The 19,313-nt window shown below is 52.1% G+C and overlaps 4 protein-coding genes across 4 annotated transcripts; 3 read left to right on the top strand and 1 right to left on the bottom strand.

The window, feature by feature from the left end:
* Nucleotides 1–1,314: 1,314 nt before the first annotated feature.
* On the top strand, nt 1,315–2,443 carry J4E79_011145 (uncharacterized protein; the record flags this gene model as incomplete). Its single annotated transcript, XM_049359976.1, has 2 exons — nt 1,315–2,307; nt 2,438–2,443. The coding sequence occupies 2 exons, from the start codon at nt 1,315–1,317 to the stop codon at nt 2,441–2,443; spliced, it is 999 nt and encodes a 332-aa protein (XP_049205617.1).
* A 2,149-nt stretch (nt 2,444–4,592) lies between these two features.
* J4E79_011144 (uncharacterized protein) lies at nt 4,593–5,555 on the top strand (the record flags this gene model as incomplete). Its single annotated transcript, XM_049359975.1, has 2 exons — nt 4,593–4,661; nt 4,707–5,555. The coding sequence occupies 2 exons, from the start codon at nt 4,593–4,595 to the stop codon at nt 5,553–5,555; spliced, it is 918 nt and encodes a 305-aa protein (XP_049205616.1).
* A 10,033-nt stretch (nt 5,556–15,588) lies between these two features.
* Nucleotides 15,589–16,557, bottom strand: J4E79_011143 (uncharacterized protein; the record flags this gene model as incomplete). Its single annotated transcript, XM_049359974.1, has 1 exon — nt 15,589–16,557. The coding sequence occupies one exon, from the start codon at nt 16,555–16,557 to the stop codon at nt 15,589–15,591; it is 969 nt and encodes a 322-aa protein (XP_049205615.1).
* Nucleotides 16,558–17,084: 527 nt separating this feature from the next.
* On the top strand, nt 17,085–17,609 carry J4E79_011142 (uncharacterized protein; the record flags this gene model as incomplete). The annotated part of the gene is made up of 2 exons (XM_049359973.1): nt 17,085–17,438; nt 17,493–17,609. The coding sequence occupies 2 exons, from the start codon at nt 17,085–17,087 to the stop codon at nt 17,607–17,609; spliced, it is 471 nt and encodes a 156-aa protein (XP_049205614.1).
* Nucleotides 17,610–19,313: the final 1,704 nt, after the last annotated feature.

Below are 19,313 nucleotides of genomic sequence, written 5' to 3'. Positions count from 1 at the left end.
GATGCATGTGAGGTCGCTGTGCACCTTACCTTCTTACCATGTTTCGCCAGCTTGAGCATCAGCACACACGCTTTTAGCTGCATTCACGATACTGCTGCCTGATCCCTCCTTTAGTCTCTCAATTTTTTCACATTATCATGTAATATCTGTATTCACCAGACTACCCTTCCTTTACGTTGGCGTTCCCAACAAGCCTTCACGAGGACGAGCAGCGTATGCATCGCGCCTATTCTGTGTTCTTCAACAAAGCCCGGATGTGAGTATAAAGCGTTTCTTTCGCTCACGTACTAACATTTGAATTTCGTATTCTTTGCGAGATTGTGCTAGACAGCGTGCTGCTTCCTCGAGAGATGACATTGCTGGGAAGAAACTGCCCTCTGCCCAGTGATCAAGAGATGGTGGTATCAGAAGTGGTTGTCTATGTGCACCTTTATTGCGCGAGGGTATAGATTCCTCAGAAATCGTCAAGAGAGAAAACAAGTCTGAACGCGGTGATGCAAGGGCGCAGAGGAGCTAAGTGTCTCTTGCATGTAGAAATAGCTTCCTCCGCTCAGCGGGACCGCCGAAGCCTAGACACCATGGTAGACGACCTATTCCTGACCAATCTGATTGCTAACTTCGCTCAGATACGAAAGGCCAGCCTGCTTCAGGTGTGCAAAAGTATGATGGAAGGGCAAAAAACCTATAGTCCAAGCTTCTCACTATCCAGACGGAGTGGCAAGACAAGCACACGTCGGACTATGACACGATTCTACATGGTTGCAGCATTCAGGTGTGGGATACGCCGTCTCACATGGCGCAGCAATTGACGAGCAGTGATTCCTGATTCATGATCTTTGCAGGGAAGAAGCTGACGCCAATAAGTTGCCTGAACTCAACCGTCGAGAGAATGTAAGACAGCTCTGGACGTGGCCCATTGATCGAGCGAATCTCAATCAGCCCCGCCGTAGAGACCCCGTGTTCGAATATACAGATAACACCCATGCTGTGCAGTGCAGCAGTGTCGTTAGAAAGGCTCATGTTGACCACACCAATCACGCCGGGAATAGTGAATACATCGCTGGAAACGCGCACGCCGAGAGTACAAACAATGTCGATAACAATGATGAAACTACTGGAGACATTCACCTTGAATTTCCGAACAGCGTCGAAGGCAATCAGGTACCAGCAAAGTTTATTTAGCGGCGGCGGGAGCAGACTGTATAAAGAACTGCCCGCTTAGCAGTAGCCAGAAACTTACAACTCATCTCAATTACAACCCCGCAAAGTTGTTGACATTGAATCGCCGACCGCACTTGAAGAATTTTCCACACAATGGTTCGCATTACAATCAACATCAGCGAGCTCGACGACAACGGCGGCGTCTACATAGAAGGCCCAACTTGCACCTCCGCACATGCGACATCGCATCACGAATCGGGTAACTTCAGTGCCGGTCATGTGGGTACTACTGGTGGACCCGGATTACCTGGAGGAGCCAGATCTGAAGACGGCACCCAAACTACCACCGATCGTTACACGGGCACACAAAGCAACTTGGGAAGGCAAGAGTCTAATCTTGCTACTCAACAACCTCTTCCGTCGACGACTGGAATGACTCCACCCGTATCCGACTGCCCCTTTCAAGAGTCCGCAGACCTGTTAATGACTAGACTTGATCGCCTAGAACTACTGATCGAGTCGACAGAACGATCGAGAACTAGACGCCCAGCACAGGGTCTGTTGTCTTCTCGTTCTCTCGCAAGTGCGCCTGTTCCGTTTAGTCAAGAGACACTGCATCAACAACGCCAGGATCGTCTCGATCGGGGTCCAAATATTGTTGACATCCACGATAACGACTTTCACCATAACGTAACTCGTCCTCTTGCCCTTAACGACAACGAGTTCCACGAGCCGCCAGAGCAATACCCGGAACAAAATCCAGGACAGTTCCTAGCGCAGTCCATAAAGAGCGGCATAGACCGGCCGCTTCAACCCGATGCGCAAGAAGACCCAGATCCGTACACGATGACCGGCGCAGACGGGCCACTTCAACCTGATGCGGAAAGAGAAGATACGTACGAAATGACCGGCGCAGAGGGGCCGCTTCAACCTGATGCGCAAAGAGAACCAGATCCGTACACGATGACCGGCGCAGACGGGCCACTTCAACCCGATGCGCAAAGAGACCCAGATCCATACATGGAGAGCAGGATGGACAGGCCGCTTGGGCACGATAGACAAGATGCTCGAGCTCAGTCCATGCGGAGCGAGTCCTATAGGCCTCTAGATTATCCTCCTGACAATCTCGAGCCCGAGTTCGACCCTGTACGATTATGCCTACTTGGCATCATGTATTTGGTTTACATCATCGTTGTACCCGTTGTCGTCGTTGTCGCAGCAGACTGGCTCTTTCCAGTGGACGAGCTCCCCCTTATTTAAGTCAACGATTTCACAGTTATAACAGTTTTCAAGGTCAATCAAGCGATTCCACGGAAGCACTTTCAGTGAATTGATAGAGCACAGCACCGTTCTAGATCTTGTTATAATCTACGTAGTAACAATGTATTTATCTCGAGAGAGTCAAAGTAGTATGCTGTACGAGAGATCTGTGACAAAAGACGCAGACTACTTGAGCTCAACTGCGCTGAACGTGACTGAGAAAAGTGTTGGGTGAATCCTTATTGCCTTACGTGTGAAATCATGGTGATCTAAGATGCCCTTCCACTCAAGTGCAGATCTACACTCAATACCAGGGCTGTAACAACCTGGCAGATCGGATTGTCGATGTCGGCAATTGTGCTTGTCGCAGTAGTCCACTCGACCGTCAAGCCAGTACATTGCTAGTATGTTGTCTCTCCCAGCTCGAGGCAGGATAGGGATAATGCTCATGGTTGGCGCTGGTCAGGTTATTCCTCGACGTATGCCGCCGATGTGAAGCCCAGGAGACCTCTGACACTGTCGCTGTCGGCCTGGACAGGCACGTTGAAGGTGAGCGCGTTAGTCACGAACTGCCACACCACTATTGGAAGCAAGTCGAGCAGAAGCAGTGACCAACAGTTATCCTGCCAGAGTGTGATGAGTAGCAGGCGGCAATTATGACTTGGATGATCTGAGCTTGATGAATACAACTGTAACCGTCAAAAGCTACCGCGACCGCAAGACTGATGTCCAAGTGCGTGTTGTGGAAGGTGGGGAGAAGTAACCTGAAGTAAAACTGGGCGCAGGGCAGGTGAAGAGATCGACGGTGAGCGATCCATAGCCGTGTGACATGATTGCGGTGTTACTGGGAGGCACGACAGCAATCACGTCCGTACCCGCATGACAATGGCCCCAGCGGGCAAACGACATGTTTCCAAGGCTCTCTCACTTCTGGTCGTAAACTTCAACCCGTTCCATCTGAATCACAGCATTCTTCCAACCGTGTCCATCGAGCAGCATTACACCACGCATGTGCGATTCCCACAAGCCAGGGGAAGAAGACAGCACTGCAGTGAGTCTACGACAAGCCCGCAAGCCGAACGAATCTTTGCTTGAAATTCTGCGCGACATGAAAAACTATCTTGACGATATCGAAGGATGCATCACGCAAGTCCAGCATTGGAGGATGGTAGAAAGCATAGGGAAAGGGGGGGAAAGGAGGGCCTAATTGCTCCGCAACCGCAGAGTCGCACATAGATACGCACGTAAAATATTGACGCCGACGACGAGGAAGGAGTTGAGAGCTATGATCAGCGACTATCGTGACCTTGCACTAATGAAAGAAGATGTTGAGGATATATAATGTTTTACAGAAGAACTGCCCGATCTTGTGGACGCACTCGGTAGACCTACGGAGCCGTTGCTGAGCCTAACACTTAGATTACTGAAGTCGGCGGAAGATTGGGAAGAGTAGAAAGAAAGGATGGCGATGGCAGCATGCGATGTTGTCGAGACGTGTTACAGATTATAAGCTCTGTGGCTTGACTTGCAGGGCAACAGCACGACTAGGGATGCGCTGTGGTTCGTTATGCCGCCTCTAGGAATTACTGAAAGACTTCTGAGTGGAGAGGGGCAACGCACCAGAAGGGAACTTTAGTGGAGAGATGACCTCTTCACGTACTTTAAAGACGCGATCGGGACCAAACGGGCGGCCAGGAGAGACATGGGGGACGAGTACGTGGACAGGACGGGACATCTACGACTACGTTTGGCTGAGCTTAAGATGCGTGAAATATTAAAGAGCGTGGAAGCGACGACATAGGCTGATTATACGTAGCCCATGGACTGGTTCGTCACAAGTGAGTGTAGTGGTGCTATATCGAGCATGCATGAAGGTTTGACGCTAGTACCAAATTCGCGTGGCGCAGTCTCGCCTCCACTGGTGCGTCATCGCCCGACGTCGACGGGTCGCGACACGCGCGTGAAGGCCAGGCGCAGCACGAGACCATGGAGCTCTCTGGCCCTAGCTGCTCTTCCTCGCATTGCTTCATACCCATCAGCGCGCATCAACCCACACATGCCATGCTCGACATGCCTTCTCGTCACCTCCAAGGCCAGATGCAGCAGCCCAGGCCGCCGCGACAACGGCGCAGGCAACATACGTGCTGCTGCATGTCTCAGCCTGCGCAGCGATGACCGACCAAGACAGCAACGCGCCCCAGGGCCTACCTTCTGTCGAGGGGCTGGCTGCTATCACCCTGGTCCGCCTTGCCACTACCGCCATCACCGACCGTTGACCAAACCAGATTGCAGAGGAGATTGCGCGTATAGATGACCTCCGAACCCAAGAGCGCTTGACCGCGCATCGAGCCTTCGAACAACATCCGCAGCCGCCTGTACCGAGTTTCCCGACGACCCAACATGACCGCGCACAGCAGCCTTCGGAAGAGGTCCAGGAACCTTCGCTCTCCCGACCCAGCCGATCGCAACGAGGTCTCCAACGATCCCCCAACATCGTGAATTACAGCCTCAGGGATAGGTTCAAAACCCAACAGGGCCACAAACAACAGTCTCCGGGCGAGGGCCAGCAAGCCCCTGCATCAAACGCCCCGACGCTGGACCACAACCTCGGCGCAGAGGACAGATGCGAGGAACCCGATCTCCCGAAAGAGACAGCCAAAACGATACAAGCGCGCTACGATGGGCTGAAGAAATCCCGATGTTCTGTCGCGCATTGGGGCATCTGGCGCCAGACGAACCCTACGCCGCATAAGCGCTTTGTCCCTAATCTCCGTACCCACAAGGTCACGCTAGATGACAAGTCCTTCCAACTCGACCGCTTATTCTCCCACGACGCCACACCGGGCGACATCTTCGCTGAGCTTGAGCCATGGGTTCTCCATCTCTCTTCGAAGCTGGCAGAGGGCAAATACCACTGCCTTGTTCTTCTTGCCTTTGGATTCTCTTGTCTGGGCAAGACGCGGGTAATGACGGGCGACGCTGCAGGTGGCCCATTCACCTTGAACACGTCTGTGATCGGCTGCACATCCCAACTTCTCTTCGAGCACAAGCCACCAGAGGTTCGTGTTGTCAGACGATTGATAGAGATACGTCCAAGCGAAAATAAGCAGATTGAAGTATATTCTCTCGAGTGAGGTCGAGCAACATATCAAAGCGTCGTGACAAGTGGAAGGGAAGTAGATCTCGCCAGGTATTATCAGACACTGAGCTCGTGACTCACGAGGCTGCGATGAACTTCGTACATCGATGCGTTAAAGCCCGCCGATGCAGAACGACCCCACGCAACCTTCCCAGCTCGTCACGTTCGCATAGGTTTATCTACTTCGACCTTGTTGCCATGGGCGAGAATAGGGAGCTACTTCTAGACGATATTGATGATCCTTGTGATACCATCGTATTTAGCGATCTTGCCGGTGATGAAACAGGTGAAGTCGAAACAGCCGACATCAACGCGGGACTTGGCGGCAATACTAATACAATGCCGCTATGCTTGCTCACACCCGTTTCCCACGTTTGTCTTTGCGTCGATCTAATGACTCCCGCTCTTTGTCGCGCTCTCTCCGTTGTAAGATGCGTACGCAGCTGGTTGCCTGCACACTAGTCTTTTCCTCCGTCGCCGCGAACATGAGCAGCTTCTGTTGATCTCTTCACACATCTTCGTACCATTCGCTCGCTAGGTCAGTACATACACTCTTATCGTAACCCTTGCTGGCCTCTTCGCAGCCAACACTGCACTTGTAGCATCAGTCCATCATCTCTAGCTCTGCCGTCCGACCATCTTCACGATATCGATCGAGTCTGGGGTCGTCTTTCAACTACTCCATCACGCCAACCCATTCCAGTTCATTGCGCGCTTCCATCGCGCTCCGCGCTTGCAATCCACAACCCCGAAATCAACTCTCATCTTGATCGTGCTTGCATTGTCCTCACCTACACAACCCACCGCGCTAAACGCAGACTCCGGCCTGAACCTCGACAAAAGGTATCTTCATGTCTCTCCGATTCTCCAAGGTGCTTAGTATCATCATTACGATCATTATCGCATTCATCGCGCTACTCCTCGCAAGATTCATCGCAACGCATCGTCTGTTCCTATGCTTAGCTCCTTCCAAGTGGCTGGCGGAGCGATTATCTCGTCGGCCAGACTACTTTCAAGACCCCTGGCAATACGCTACAGCGCTATCGGGAGCAACGTTCAACTTACATGGGCTTGCATGATGGTGGTAACGTACTATTCTGCACTGAACTGGTGGCTCTTGGTTCACATTGTCATTGATATATCGGTATGCGTGGGGGCGTCGATGTACTTTTTCTGCCCAGATCAACTTTGTGGGCTGACCCATGGCGAGCAAGAGACGGCCAACAGCAAGACGCTCCCCCTAATGATGATGTGGAAGACGGTGCGAAGTAGATGCTGAAGAAGAGTTCATAGATTCTCATGGGGTCGACGCTAATCATTAGCCACCATTGTGAACAAGACGCTCAGTCTCCTGCCACTTATCAAGGAGCTCGCCGAAAATGTAGAGCTTCTTCTGTCCCTTCCTAGACACGTGCGCTAATTCAACAATAAACGCGTAAGGCATCTCCACCCGGACAACCCACGGCCGAAGAGCCGCCAGAGCTTCGCGAAGGACGTGTGCTCTTGCTGCCGTGTCTCGCAATGTATGCACTCCTTATCGGTACAGCCCTCTTTGTCTTCGGCGCCTGTGTATCATACCTTCGATCGGGGCAGCATGGAGAAGTTCGCGCGACGATACCTACGCCTCCCATGCGCAGCCTGAAAAAGTGAACTTCGACGCGACAAGAGGAGTACCTCTTCCATTAATGGCTTCAGTAGGCAAGATGAACGCAGTGTGCGGAGTACTGAGCATGTTTGAACTTGGCTTTTCGTCTTTGATTGGGTAGCTTTCGTGAAAGGGCAATATGGAGCTGGGATTCTTTCGTTCTTGGTGAAAAGCTTCGCATCAGAGTGTAGCCTCTCATATGGTTGTCTTAGAGGCCAAGAACGTGGTACGCGTTGGAGTGTGTGATGTAGTCACGGCGAAGGAGGCGCAACAGCAAAGTAGCAGGCCTGTTTATATCCCTCCTAGGCGACCTCCCGAGGTTTATATATGAGATCTGTATACGATTTAGATGCTCCAAACATGCATACCTCGGTCACAGGGCCAGGACCCGAGGGATGTCGCGGCACTTTCTGCCCAAGCTTTGAGCCCCAGCTGCATATGCAGTCTGCAGTCACTGGTCTTCACTCTACTTATGCCGTAGTAATGCGGTAGGTGTGAACGAGGATTTTTGTTTTTGAAACCATTGCTAGCAGTGAGTTCGTTCTTACGTGACATGGCTACCGATCTTGAAGTGACATGGGAAAGACGAGATACAAGACAAGAAGGTCGAACTACTCGCATCTAGCGAGTCCTTTGAGTTTGGAACCACTCCATAACCGTCACCATCTCTTTTTACCCTAACTGAGGTTAACACGTGCTGAACTAGATGTTCTAGTAGTGGCGTTCTGGGCTTGGCTTGTCTGGATAGAAGCCGTCTCCGCGTAGATCATGTGCGCGATGACCGTGCCGAATCTGCTATACGTGGGTTCATGGGTACATTGAAAGTCCGTACGAGAGACACAAGGGTTTTAGAGTGACGACTGATGTCCCACGCTAGAGCGAGGCGACTAGCCTCTGTGGTAGTAGAAAGTGTGCGAGGGGTGGGCTGGTGACGGCGGCAGAGGCACTCAGCTCACGTCGTCTGGTAATGTCGTAGTGACTTCGAGAACATCTTCCTCTTGTTGAGACGTTTGGCTTTCCTCGTAGATGGAGAGATGGATGGTTGGTTGGGTAGCGGCGCTGGGGAGGATCTCGGAGGATGTTATGCGATCGGGACTACCTAGGTATGGATGAACCACGTGGTACAGCGCTCTGCTTCGCCAAACTTGTGACCAGGGTCTAAGCATGAGGAGATGTCAAGCTCGATACAACGGCACTTGAGCTCTTCCCGTAAGTATTTCTACCGCGCTAGCAACGCGACCGCATCGCTGACAATCCAGGCGGTAGGGTGAAGCGCGGGGGACACGACGTTGAATGTTGTTTTTCTGAGATACAGTCTTGATTGTGGAGCACTGAAGAGCTGACGTAGGTCCGATGCTTCGCTGTGAGGACAAGACTGCACCGATTGCTATCTCAGCATGCTTCAGAAAGAAATTTGGGTGATATGCCGTTTAGTATGAAGGGGGTCAACATGCGGTAAGAACGATATCGATTCTTCACAGATCTGACGTGCGCAATACTATAAAGCACCATGTCTGGATGAATGGAAGCGTTGCACATGCAGCCCATGGCCTACATCGTACGTAGGCGGCCTGGCCTGCATCTTCCGCTAGCAAGTGATGCCCTCTGCAATAAGCTGAGCAAAGACTAGAAAGAAGGCAGGAAAGGAAGTGGCAGGACATGCATCGGGGTTTCGCATCGCGATCGCATTGGGTACAGTTCAGGGGAATACCCAGCGACAATGGTCACAGAGCATGCGAGCAAGTTCAGAGCAGCCAAAAAGAGTTTCTCTCTTAGCATAAAACATGACCAAATAGCTGAAAAAGTTCAACTTGAACACGTCTATCATCGCACCTTTCGGCACCGGTACCAAAGACCGGCTTCGGGGAAGACTTTGACCCTCAATAGCGCATCAATTCCGTGTTCGTCCACTTTGCTGCGAGAATGCCTTCACCGCTTCGTGGAGTGCAGGCGTCTAGGGGTCCGTTTCCGCGCTGCGCGTGCAGATGCAACTCTCTACCTAAAGATAGCGCGCTCAGCACTCCCTGTCATTGCGAAGATGATTACACGACAACCTCATTCACTGCGATTTTCTAGCGTCGGACTAAGGCCTCCCGCTCTTTCCCACCGCGTACGTCCCGTTGCAGATAGGGCGCAATAGCCAGGCACGTCATGCTCGAGCTTCGGTGCGGTCGGCGTAGAGTGTGACGCTCACTAGCCATTCCGACGACTAGGTAATAGGAATCCAAGCGCGCGGTGCAACGCTGTGTTTGTCGCCCTCACGCGGAGGCGAAGAATTTGGCACTCAGCCCAGGGACTTCCCAGCTTTCCGGGGCCCGCCCTCGCTTATCTGCGCCTAGAACCATCTCGGTCTAGTCCGGCGCTACCAGACACGGTCCTGGATCCTGCTGCTGCCGCCGCCTCTCCAACTTTGCTGTGCTACCCATCTGTCAGCCCCCAACTGAGCCATGCGCAGATAGGACAGATAGAAAGCGTGGCTGTGCATAGACCATCTCAAACTCGTGTGAACATGGCGCGGAGTACCTTTGCTTCCCAGTCTGGACTGGAGGTAGGTCGCTCATTCCAGGTGAAACGCCTCAGACGATTTGCTCTCGGAGTCATCGCTACACCCGACAATCCCTCTGGCCTGTAGGAAGGGCACTGGGTTCCTGGTGACCTTCAAGGACTTGGATGGTGTGCGACTTCCAATCTCGCCCAGCGCAACCTCCAAGATAGCGAGTCCAGTCCCATGCGCACGCTGGCGCGTTCGCTGGTGGCGGTAGAAGCCTGATATATCTTGCCACAAGGTTCGTAATTCCAGAGTCTACTGCCTCTTAATGTCGCCATGGGTGAGTATGTCCACCCATGAAGATTGGAGGAAGCTGGGGACCTTACCCTCCACCCTTTTAGACCGAACGATGTCCAACGCTAATAGTATCTGTTCTTTTGTTACATGCCTCTCGCCCACAAACTGCTAACTGTGCATTATGAGGCTGGGACGAAACAGTGAGGACATATCCTGAAGTAACCATGCTCGCGCCTCTTTCCATGCTATCTCCAGGAACTGTTGCAACGTCTGCTACTCGCACATGGTTTCTAAGCAGTACGTCAAGCACTGCATATTGCCCTCGCCGTCCCCTTGCCCATGGTTGTTGCATCGTACTTCTATCGAAAGGCTATCGTAATCGAACGTAATTCTGGGTCCGCCTACATTGCGAGGACGGGGAAAGATGAGCGGTTGATGTATAAGCTCACGCTACAAGATGCCCATGGCCATGTCGCGTGCACCGGCGCATCTGCCCTATCTTTGGGACCAGATGCAAACGTGCGCACGGGGCTATCTCAAAGCGTGATGTTGGATGGGACCGGTTCGTCACTCTTCTACCAAGCCTGAACGTTTCCCAGGAACTCAATAAGTATTGGGTGTGGCTCTCTCGTCGATGTATCTACGAGTTTGTCAAAGAGATCTACGGACGTATCTCGAACTGCGCATTCGACCTTACACCACTCGTCCCATTGTCCGTGATCCTACCTAGATAGTCCGGCTTAATCTTGCAAGGGGTTTTTGAGACGCGAAGCAAGAACAAATTTATTCATGCAGCCAAGCCTCAATTGCACGTCGACTGTTCGTAAGGTTATAGTGAGTTTCTTTGCCGTGCTGCTTATCAATATTGCTGCAATGCCGCCGTTCGAGTTTCTCTTTGCTCGAGACCGGCATAGCTTCTTATGTGCAAGCATACCTTTGAGGTGGTTATGGGCGAAAAGAAAAGACAGACGCAGTGGGTAGTTCGCGCGCGACCAGCGTCGACGCTTGTTTTACTATCTATCGACGAAGCACGAGCGAAGTTGACTGCTACATGGTTATCGAGCAACAGCATCACCTCCTCGATAGGTCTACGTCGACATCTTCTTCTAAGATGTCAGTCACGCTAATGCTCGACATGTCCAACTTGACTAAGACTACACTTCGTCCTTACCAAAGTTAGCGCATGCTCACGGTCTTCGCCACATTCCGACCTAATTCAGTTCCAAGGTTATCTGTGTACATCGCGATACATTTCACAGCGCCTGCTCGCGCTGGAAGCGAGTTGAGAGCGCAATTAAGGTGACTCTTTCCAGTGAAAGTCGTCGACTTCTTTCGAGACATCGCTTGGTCTCTATTTTTACACAATGCATTGTCATTACTCCTGAGGAGAAATCTCTGTCGGAGAACACCGTATGCCGTTCTCTTGAAGTTATGCTCGCTTATCTGTATATAGTCTGTAAACCTTCTAGTACAGCTATCGACTTAATACAAAGACTTACAACACATTACAACTATCTACGCGTACTCAGCACACCTACAAATATCTACACAAACGATCCGTCACTCTGTATACACACAAAGTTCTTGTCACATTACATCACCTCCTGGGTACCTTTCGATATCGCATTCGCCACTGTAAGCTTAATTAAAAGCTACATCGACACCATGTCTAGCTCTGAGGACTACGATAGATCTCGGGACTATGAAGAGATTGACGGAAAATTCCTTAATGGCCTCTATGGACTTTTGCTGTTCACGATCACGGGGTTCCTGATGCTACTATACGATGGTCCCGTTATAAAGAACTTCAGTATCCTGTTCATGTTCCTGCCTGTGTGCGGAATTATGATCGCTACCTGCCTCACTATCTACCTCATCATGGTAGGAGTGTGTCTTCTTGTTGGAATTCTATCCGAGGGCTGGCGTCTGATCGTATCAATCATGCATGAATCAAGGCGCATGGTTGCGGAAGGGGTTTGGAAGTGCCAACGATACTATCTTGACCACTCTGGGGCGGTTGCGTTCATCGGTCCTGCCCTACGAAAATCCCTTACTGATGCCGTATACATAGGCATGCTGGTTACCAGAGATTCTGTAAGAACGCCCAGAGCCTCTGATTGGGAGACAGTACATCAGGGATGCTACTGTCGTTCAAGCGTCGGTCAAGGACTTTTTATCATCTTCAGTATTTGGTGGGTGCTAGTAGCAGGCGCGGACTTATTGGCTTACTTTGAACGAGCGTTATTCCGCACGCAATATCACTCCGCCAAATTTTGGTCTGTCGAATCGCTCATGTATCTCGCGCTCGGTACCTACTTCTGGCCAGTAACGTTTCGCAAAGCCTGCGACCACGATGCTGTCGTCGAGACATCCGTTCGTCTCATTCTCTTCTTTTGTTTTGTGGCCGTCTACATCTTCACCATCGAGAGCTGGCCTTCTTTGGGGAATGGAGATTTCTTCAGGAGCTGCATAATCATTACGAAGCAAAGCTGGCGACAGCTTTGGAGCATTTCCGATAGTCCTCAAGACAGGATTGATACTCCTCAAGACAGGATTGATACTCCTCAAGACAGCATTAATCCTCAAGACAGCATGGATACTCCTCAAGAGAGCATGGATACTCCTCATGACAGCATGGATACTCCTCAAGACAGCATGGATACCCCTGAAGAGAGCATGGATACTCCTCAAGACAGCATGGATACTCCTCAAGAGAGCATTGATCCCCAAGACAGCATTGATCCCCAAGAGAGCATGGATACTCCTCAAGACAGCATTGATACTCCCCAAGACAGCATTGATCCCCAAGAGAGCATGGATACTCCTCAAGACAGCATTGATACTCCTCAAGAGAGCATTGATCTACAAGGAAGCATGGATACTCCTCAAGAGAGCATTGATACTCAAGAGAGCATTGATACTCAAGAGAGCATTGATACTCAAGAGAGCATTGATACTCAAGAGAGCATTGATACTCAAGAGAGCATGGATACTCCTCAAGATAGCATCAATAATATCTCGCAGTGCGTCCACGAACACGACACAGACCCAGACACGGACCCACTCGTTTTCAGCACATGCAAGAGCATCTGCTGCCGGCAATGCTTCAATGCCTGTCGCGACAGCGACCAACGAGTCTACTGTCCCCAGCACCTCGCTTTAGGCCCTCAGCAGCTTCACCCCCTCCGGTCCAGCCATACTGAATGCTGCATGTGCAATGGAGACGATGGGTTGCTCGACACTCCGTGTGGTCATCCGGTATGTACCACATGTGTGACGAAGGTAGCTCGTGGACGGGTCCAAGCTCGTGGACGCAACCGAGTGAACGGCCGGGTAACCAGGATCAGCCCAATGGACTACCACTGTGAATACTGCTTTCCTCTCGGACCTGATCCATCCCCACCAACAGTCGCTGACTTGTTGGCATCCCATTTGGACGATCATCGGCCAAGTCTCATTTACTGATGGGAACTAGACAGTCTTTCGTAGCAACAACAATACCATTCTTTCGTTCGGAGTTCGCGCATACAACCAATAGTCGTGTTGACGCGGAGGAGATAGGCAGGATAGATTCTTTAGATTCCGGTCAGGGTGCTTGACTGCGTGGTAAATAGTGGTACGTTGCCTTGTCAGACTATTATTATTGCAAATAGAACATTATGGACTGCTATATGAACACCTAACCATCTCAGAGTAGTCACCAGCAGGCGTCGGGTTATCCAAACTCTTGCAGCAGATCTGCTCATCCACAACATGTACTCGGTCTTTGAGTAAGAAGCCGTCAGCCTTTTCACCCTTCGTTGACCTGCAGCCTACTCGTGCCAATCCAGTCGAATTCCTAAACTCCCACAGTCGGGGAGCGACCGCCATTCCCCGTGACACCCATCTTGTTGTACTCCACCCTTGTTGTCCTGTCCATCTTCTCTCGAGATCGCCATGTGTGTCGTGGAGACGGAAACCTATCGCGACGCGTATGATATCGTGTGGCCAGGTGTAGAACGCGTCCTCGCAATGTGGAGAGGCCGGAGGGATGGCGTAAGGGCAATCGGCTGGAGTATCGATCGACGTTCGGTTAACGGGCGATGCGTGGTCTGGCAACTGCGCGTCATGTGGACTCGGTCCATCGTGAGGACGATAACGTTCTGCTGCAGCAGGGTATCTAAGCACGCGGTTGTAACTGATGACAAGCTTCGCGCAGTCAATGTGAGATCAGAGCTGGCGATGACAGAGTGGTGGACCTCGGGCGAGGCGGTGGCAGTTGGGGTGGGCTCGCGCCGATGGTGGGGGCTGCGGAGTGAACTTGGCGATCATGGATGAGGTTGTAGGCGTCGCGGGTGGCATGAAACGACTTTGTTCGCAACCTCTTAACCAAGACGCAGTGGTGTGCCTCAGCCTGAGATGCTTATCAGAGAAGGGTGACGCTGAGACATGTTGTCTTGCCCAGCACCAGCTCCGCCTAATTCCAAGGCCCAGGTAACGTCCTCAGTGGGGACATCTGCAAGTCGCTGCTAGAGACAGGAACCGGGCGTGCGTGTTGGGCAGATAGTCCAAAGTTCTGCAGAGAGTGCGCGCGACAGGTGTTGTGAGGGATAGGCCTTTGGGTTCGTGTCGGGTGTTGGCTAAATATGGTGTTCAGCTGCACCGGTACCCGATATCAAGCCGTCTGATTCAACTAGGCTGTCATTGGCTTCGTTGAGCGCGCTTCCACGGATTAGATGCTACCGCGCCCATGGTCCGCTATCCTGCTGTGTATCGTCTCCCAGTTCCCGACCGGTCGTGTTTTGGTGTGACCAGGACGACAGCGGCGGGCCATTGGTAGCGACTAGACATGAGCGATGTCTGAGGTGTATGTAGTATGTGTGGAGATCTGAGCGCTACGTCGCACGAGAGCAGGGCCGTCGCGATGCTGGACAGTCCAAGGTGCTGCTGCTTAACGTGATTCCGTGTCTTATATGGGCGTTTGGGTGCTGCAGTCGCTTGATTGGATGCTAACGTGGTGTCGCATGCGGGAGGGCGATGGGCCGGTATACGTATGCGAGTCGCATGGCGAGTGGTCTTGTGGAGGGCAACGGAATATGTCACGCCGAGAGCGCTGAGGCTGCTGGTCAGAACAGAACCGGGATCTCCGGCTCTAGAGGTAATATGGGGTCGGAGGACGACATGACTGTAATGCGCTGTTGTCAAGACATGGTGGACTGTGGCGCATGCATGGGGGGTGTGGTAGTGAGAGCTGGCACCGACCCAGAGCGAATGCTGGCCGCGGCCGGGTGCCACTAAGCCTACATGGGCACTAGCGCCGCTTTGTCATCAACGTCATAGCCATCTTGACCAAGACCACCAACACTCAGCCGTCAGTTCCATTACCGCCCAGGGCACGGCATAGCCGAGTCTCACGGGCGGGGCTTGGGCGGGCCTCGGGCGACATCAGACGACAGATCATCTCAACCTCTCGATGCACTCCATGAACTTGCGAAAGGTGGTGGTGCATCGAGCGTAGAACGACGTTATGACAAAAAGACACTGCTAGCTATACATACTCAACGTACCCACAAAAGTCTACACGAAGTACCTCTACCTATCTCCTCAAACGAGCCTGATTCACGACTCCTCGAATCTCGCATCAGGCCAACTACGATGCGCTTTTCCATCGTCGGTCACCCTCTCCGCAATAGACACTCTGGGACTACCCCAAAGGTCTGATGCATCTGAAAACAGTTCTAGCATCTCAGACAAGAGACGCTTCGCTGTTTCTTCCATAAGAGGACGACGCAGCATCATCCAGTCAGTAAGGATAGCCATGCAGTCGTCCAGATCTTCCGGCCTGCCTTTACTAAAGACAATGTATCTTATCGAGACAAATCCGTCTCGAGCGGTTTCTTGAAGTCTGAAAGCTCGGTGAAACCCGGAAAACATTGTCATAGCTTCCCAAGTGCCGCAGGCATCTACTACGGGGCCTCGGTGAAGAACCAAGAGGCATCGGCATTTTTTCCATAGCTGATCCAAACACAGCTTCATGGCCTCTTCGGCTGTCGCTATGTTGACAGGCTCGATCATCTTACCGCCGTTCCTCCACCAGACGTTTCCGGAGCGATTCTCCCAATTGCTGATGGACTCCCCTTCCGCCAGCTCAAACGCATAGCCCGGACCAGAATCGATGACAACGGCCGATTGGGATTCATCGGACTTGCTTGCTATGCGATGTGCTGCGGGATATTCGATATAAGCGGCATCGATGCTCGCATGCTCGTTTGTTGCGATCGCAAAGGACGTGCATAGTCCGATGCCGCTTGTCCAAAGATAGGGAGGAAGAGGTTCTGTCCATGCTGGCTTGACATCCCCGAACAACTTTCCATTCTTCTTGCCTAGCAGCTTTCCCGCGAGGTCCCATCTAGTATTCGGATCGACATTCTCTAGCAGTTGATCGCATCTTCGGAGGAACTCTCTCCACGGCTGCGTTGCAGCCGGCATGGCTGTTGCCAAGATGTATCTGGCGTTCAAGACATTGGTGTAGTCTGAAGACGCCCAGACTTGTTCGTAAGCAGACTGGGCTGCTTCGAGGTCTGTCATTGTGTATATGTGTGTGTGTCTACGAGTGTATGATGAAAACGTCGGGATGCGGATGCGATTGCGAAAGTGTGTAGCTTTTGGCGCTGGTCAACCCGTCGGTGGTTGACAAAGAGCAAGACAACGGTCCTCGCATGGTAAACATTTACCCAGTGTGCAACTTCCGTAGGTTACGCGTGTACACATTTCACGTTGATTCCTTCTACGTGTACTTCAATACTCTTTCCTTATAATCCTATGATTCTCAACTCATCCTTTCAGCAAGGCTATCTCCTGGACTTAAGCTTACAGACGTCGCTAACTATACCCATCAAAAAGAACCCTAAGAAGTTTAGGACGAATGGATTGTTAATAGTGCTGGTTCAATTTGTGGATGTTGCGGAAGGAGAACCATGGTTCTAGAGGTACATAGCCACTGCACTTAAAACCCTTCGTTCTACTGCACAGTCGCAAACATACTCGCACACGCATACACACCACCACGCACAAGCATACCTGCACACGCACTTACAGTTCGCGCACCCTACACGATGTCATCCTCCCAGCAGCAGTCCGTCCCAAGGATTAGACGGGTTCGAGAGCTGCAAGCGTACAAGGACTGGGTCGAGGCAGGGGGATTAGAAAGATTTGCAGCAGAGAATAATGTCAAACCAGACTTCGCTGACCGTCTTTGCGACGTCAAGCCGGACGTAGCCATCGCGTTTTACCTCAAGCTCGCGACTATACCTGGCCTAGAATCTACAATGGCACCCCCGAGCAACGAAGTGTATGCCCCCGCCTCATATGGGCTACAAATCATACAAGACATGGAGAACGGATGGAGCAGCGAGGATGAGACGGATGATAAGAAGGCCAAGGAACAGAAAGGCGGAGAGAGCAAGGACGTAAGTCGCAAGACTTAGTCCTTGCATCTTGTGGTAGGGCTGACAAATGACAAGATCAAGGATGAAACCGATGAGGAATTCTTGTTCCTCGCAGTTTTGAGCAGCCTGAGGAAACGAGGCGCGCCCAGTTCAGCACTGAGTAGCCTGGCAAAGCGCTACAAGGAGGCATGAACACGCCAACGCTCTTGGTATGGAGCTTGTATCAGCCCTCGTGAGAATTTTCTCTGCCAAGTCAGCGATGGATAGTCCGGGAGTCATCTCATCAGAGTGCCCAGCTGATTCAGTGTAAGCATTCGAGCATGGGAAGCATGTGGCGGATCGATGGGGAAGGTCGTGTCGTCCAATCAGCGAAGCTGCAGCCATCTGAACTGCAAAAAACGCGACAAATTGTTGTACATGCGATAAAAATGCGCGCATTTGTATCGCCAATATACCTTTTTTCAAACGTGTAGAAGATCTGTTGTGCAATCAAGCCTCCGCGCTAAATCAGTCATATGCAGCCCATGAGCTACTCATGTGCCCACACCGCGCATCACCGACAGAGTCCCATAAAGTGGGAACAAGATAGCCCTCCTATTGACCAGCTCAGGCTGGGATGAGCAGTGCGCTGAGTGTACGCGGAGGACACAAGGGCGGCATGCGCAAGACTGGACCTCGGCTCTGGGCGGAAGTCGGAAACACGACATGCCGCCCACCCAACAACACCTCGGACCTTCTCGCAAGCGCATCCACGCCTGAAAGTCGGACTATGCGTTGGTCGCCCGCCCTTGCATCAGTATAGCCACGACGAGGCGCCGCCACTAGAGACGACTACCTACGAACTCCATCGAGACGCGATCTAACAATTGCCTTCCTGTCGCAACATGACAGCCCTTCTAAAAGATCCAAGCCCAGCGCGCAACCACGAGTAACCTCTAGTCTGGTACAGGGACCCCGCCCAGCAACGCCCTTGCGCCAACATATCCAGCTCCTCTTCCAGACCCCACATGATTTCGCATCTCGATAGGTCGCGCGTTGCCGAAAGCTGTTCTCGTCGCGTCGCTCATAGGGCTGGAGGGTCTGCACAAAGCCTCGCCCTGGCTTGTTCTTCTCTTGCGCGATCAATCGCGGCGAGCTCAAACTGAATGCTTTCCAACCACACTATGATCGCCCCATAAAGGTCAGCTAGGCAGATTGCGACCCCGCGGCGGATATACCCACTCGAGCTCAATGGTTATGACCACGTGGTCGTCATCGCTCATATCATCAATATCATCGTAGCCTTCTCTGTCTCGATCGATACCTTTCTGGACCTCTTCGACGTAGCTGCCCCCGCCTTCTTTGCCCTCATTCGCCGCGTTTCTCATGTTGGGCTCTCTGAATTGACGGCTCAGATGGCGGACGCACTGGTCTCAACACCTTCACATCGCTTGCGGAGCATGGACGAGATGGAGGAACCGGTCGTTCACGGACCGACAAATTCCTGCGCAAACATCCCTCTCATTGCGAACGGTCACTTGGTATGGGGCCTTGTAGACTTCGATTTCTGAGGCTCGGAAGTGCTGCGCTTTGGTGGGTGATCAGAAAGATGGTGATGAGGCTGAGGGGACTGCGACGCGTCGCGCGGAAGTGGTGGGGATGGTGGGTAGTCGGAGTAGTGCGATGGGTTGGCTAGTAGGGGTTGGCAAAAGATCCTTACGACAGACACTTCTCCACGCTCACCGTCCCTTCCACCTTCACTACTACTTGCGGAATTGGAGTGGCGGAAATCAGCGCCTCAATGACAGCGGCCTGAATCTCTCCGTATCGCTGGTAAGGTACGAAAAGTACAAAACCAGTCTCGCCCTCCAAGATTGGATGACAGAAGCTTCCCTGGTACCTGCGGCTCGGTTGACC

Source organism: Alternaria viburni (genome assembly GCF_023758015.1).
Source record: "Alternaria viburni strain BMP 2772 chromosome Unknown scaffold_37, whole genome shotgun sequence".
In the NCBI taxonomy this organism is placed as follows: domain Eukaryota; kingdom Fungi; phylum Ascomycota; class Dothideomycetes; order Pleosporales; family Pleosporaceae; genus Alternaria; species Alternaria viburni.
The sequence above is the reverse complement of the archived record's forward strand: the minus strand, read 5'-3'. Positions and strand labels throughout refer to the sequence as shown.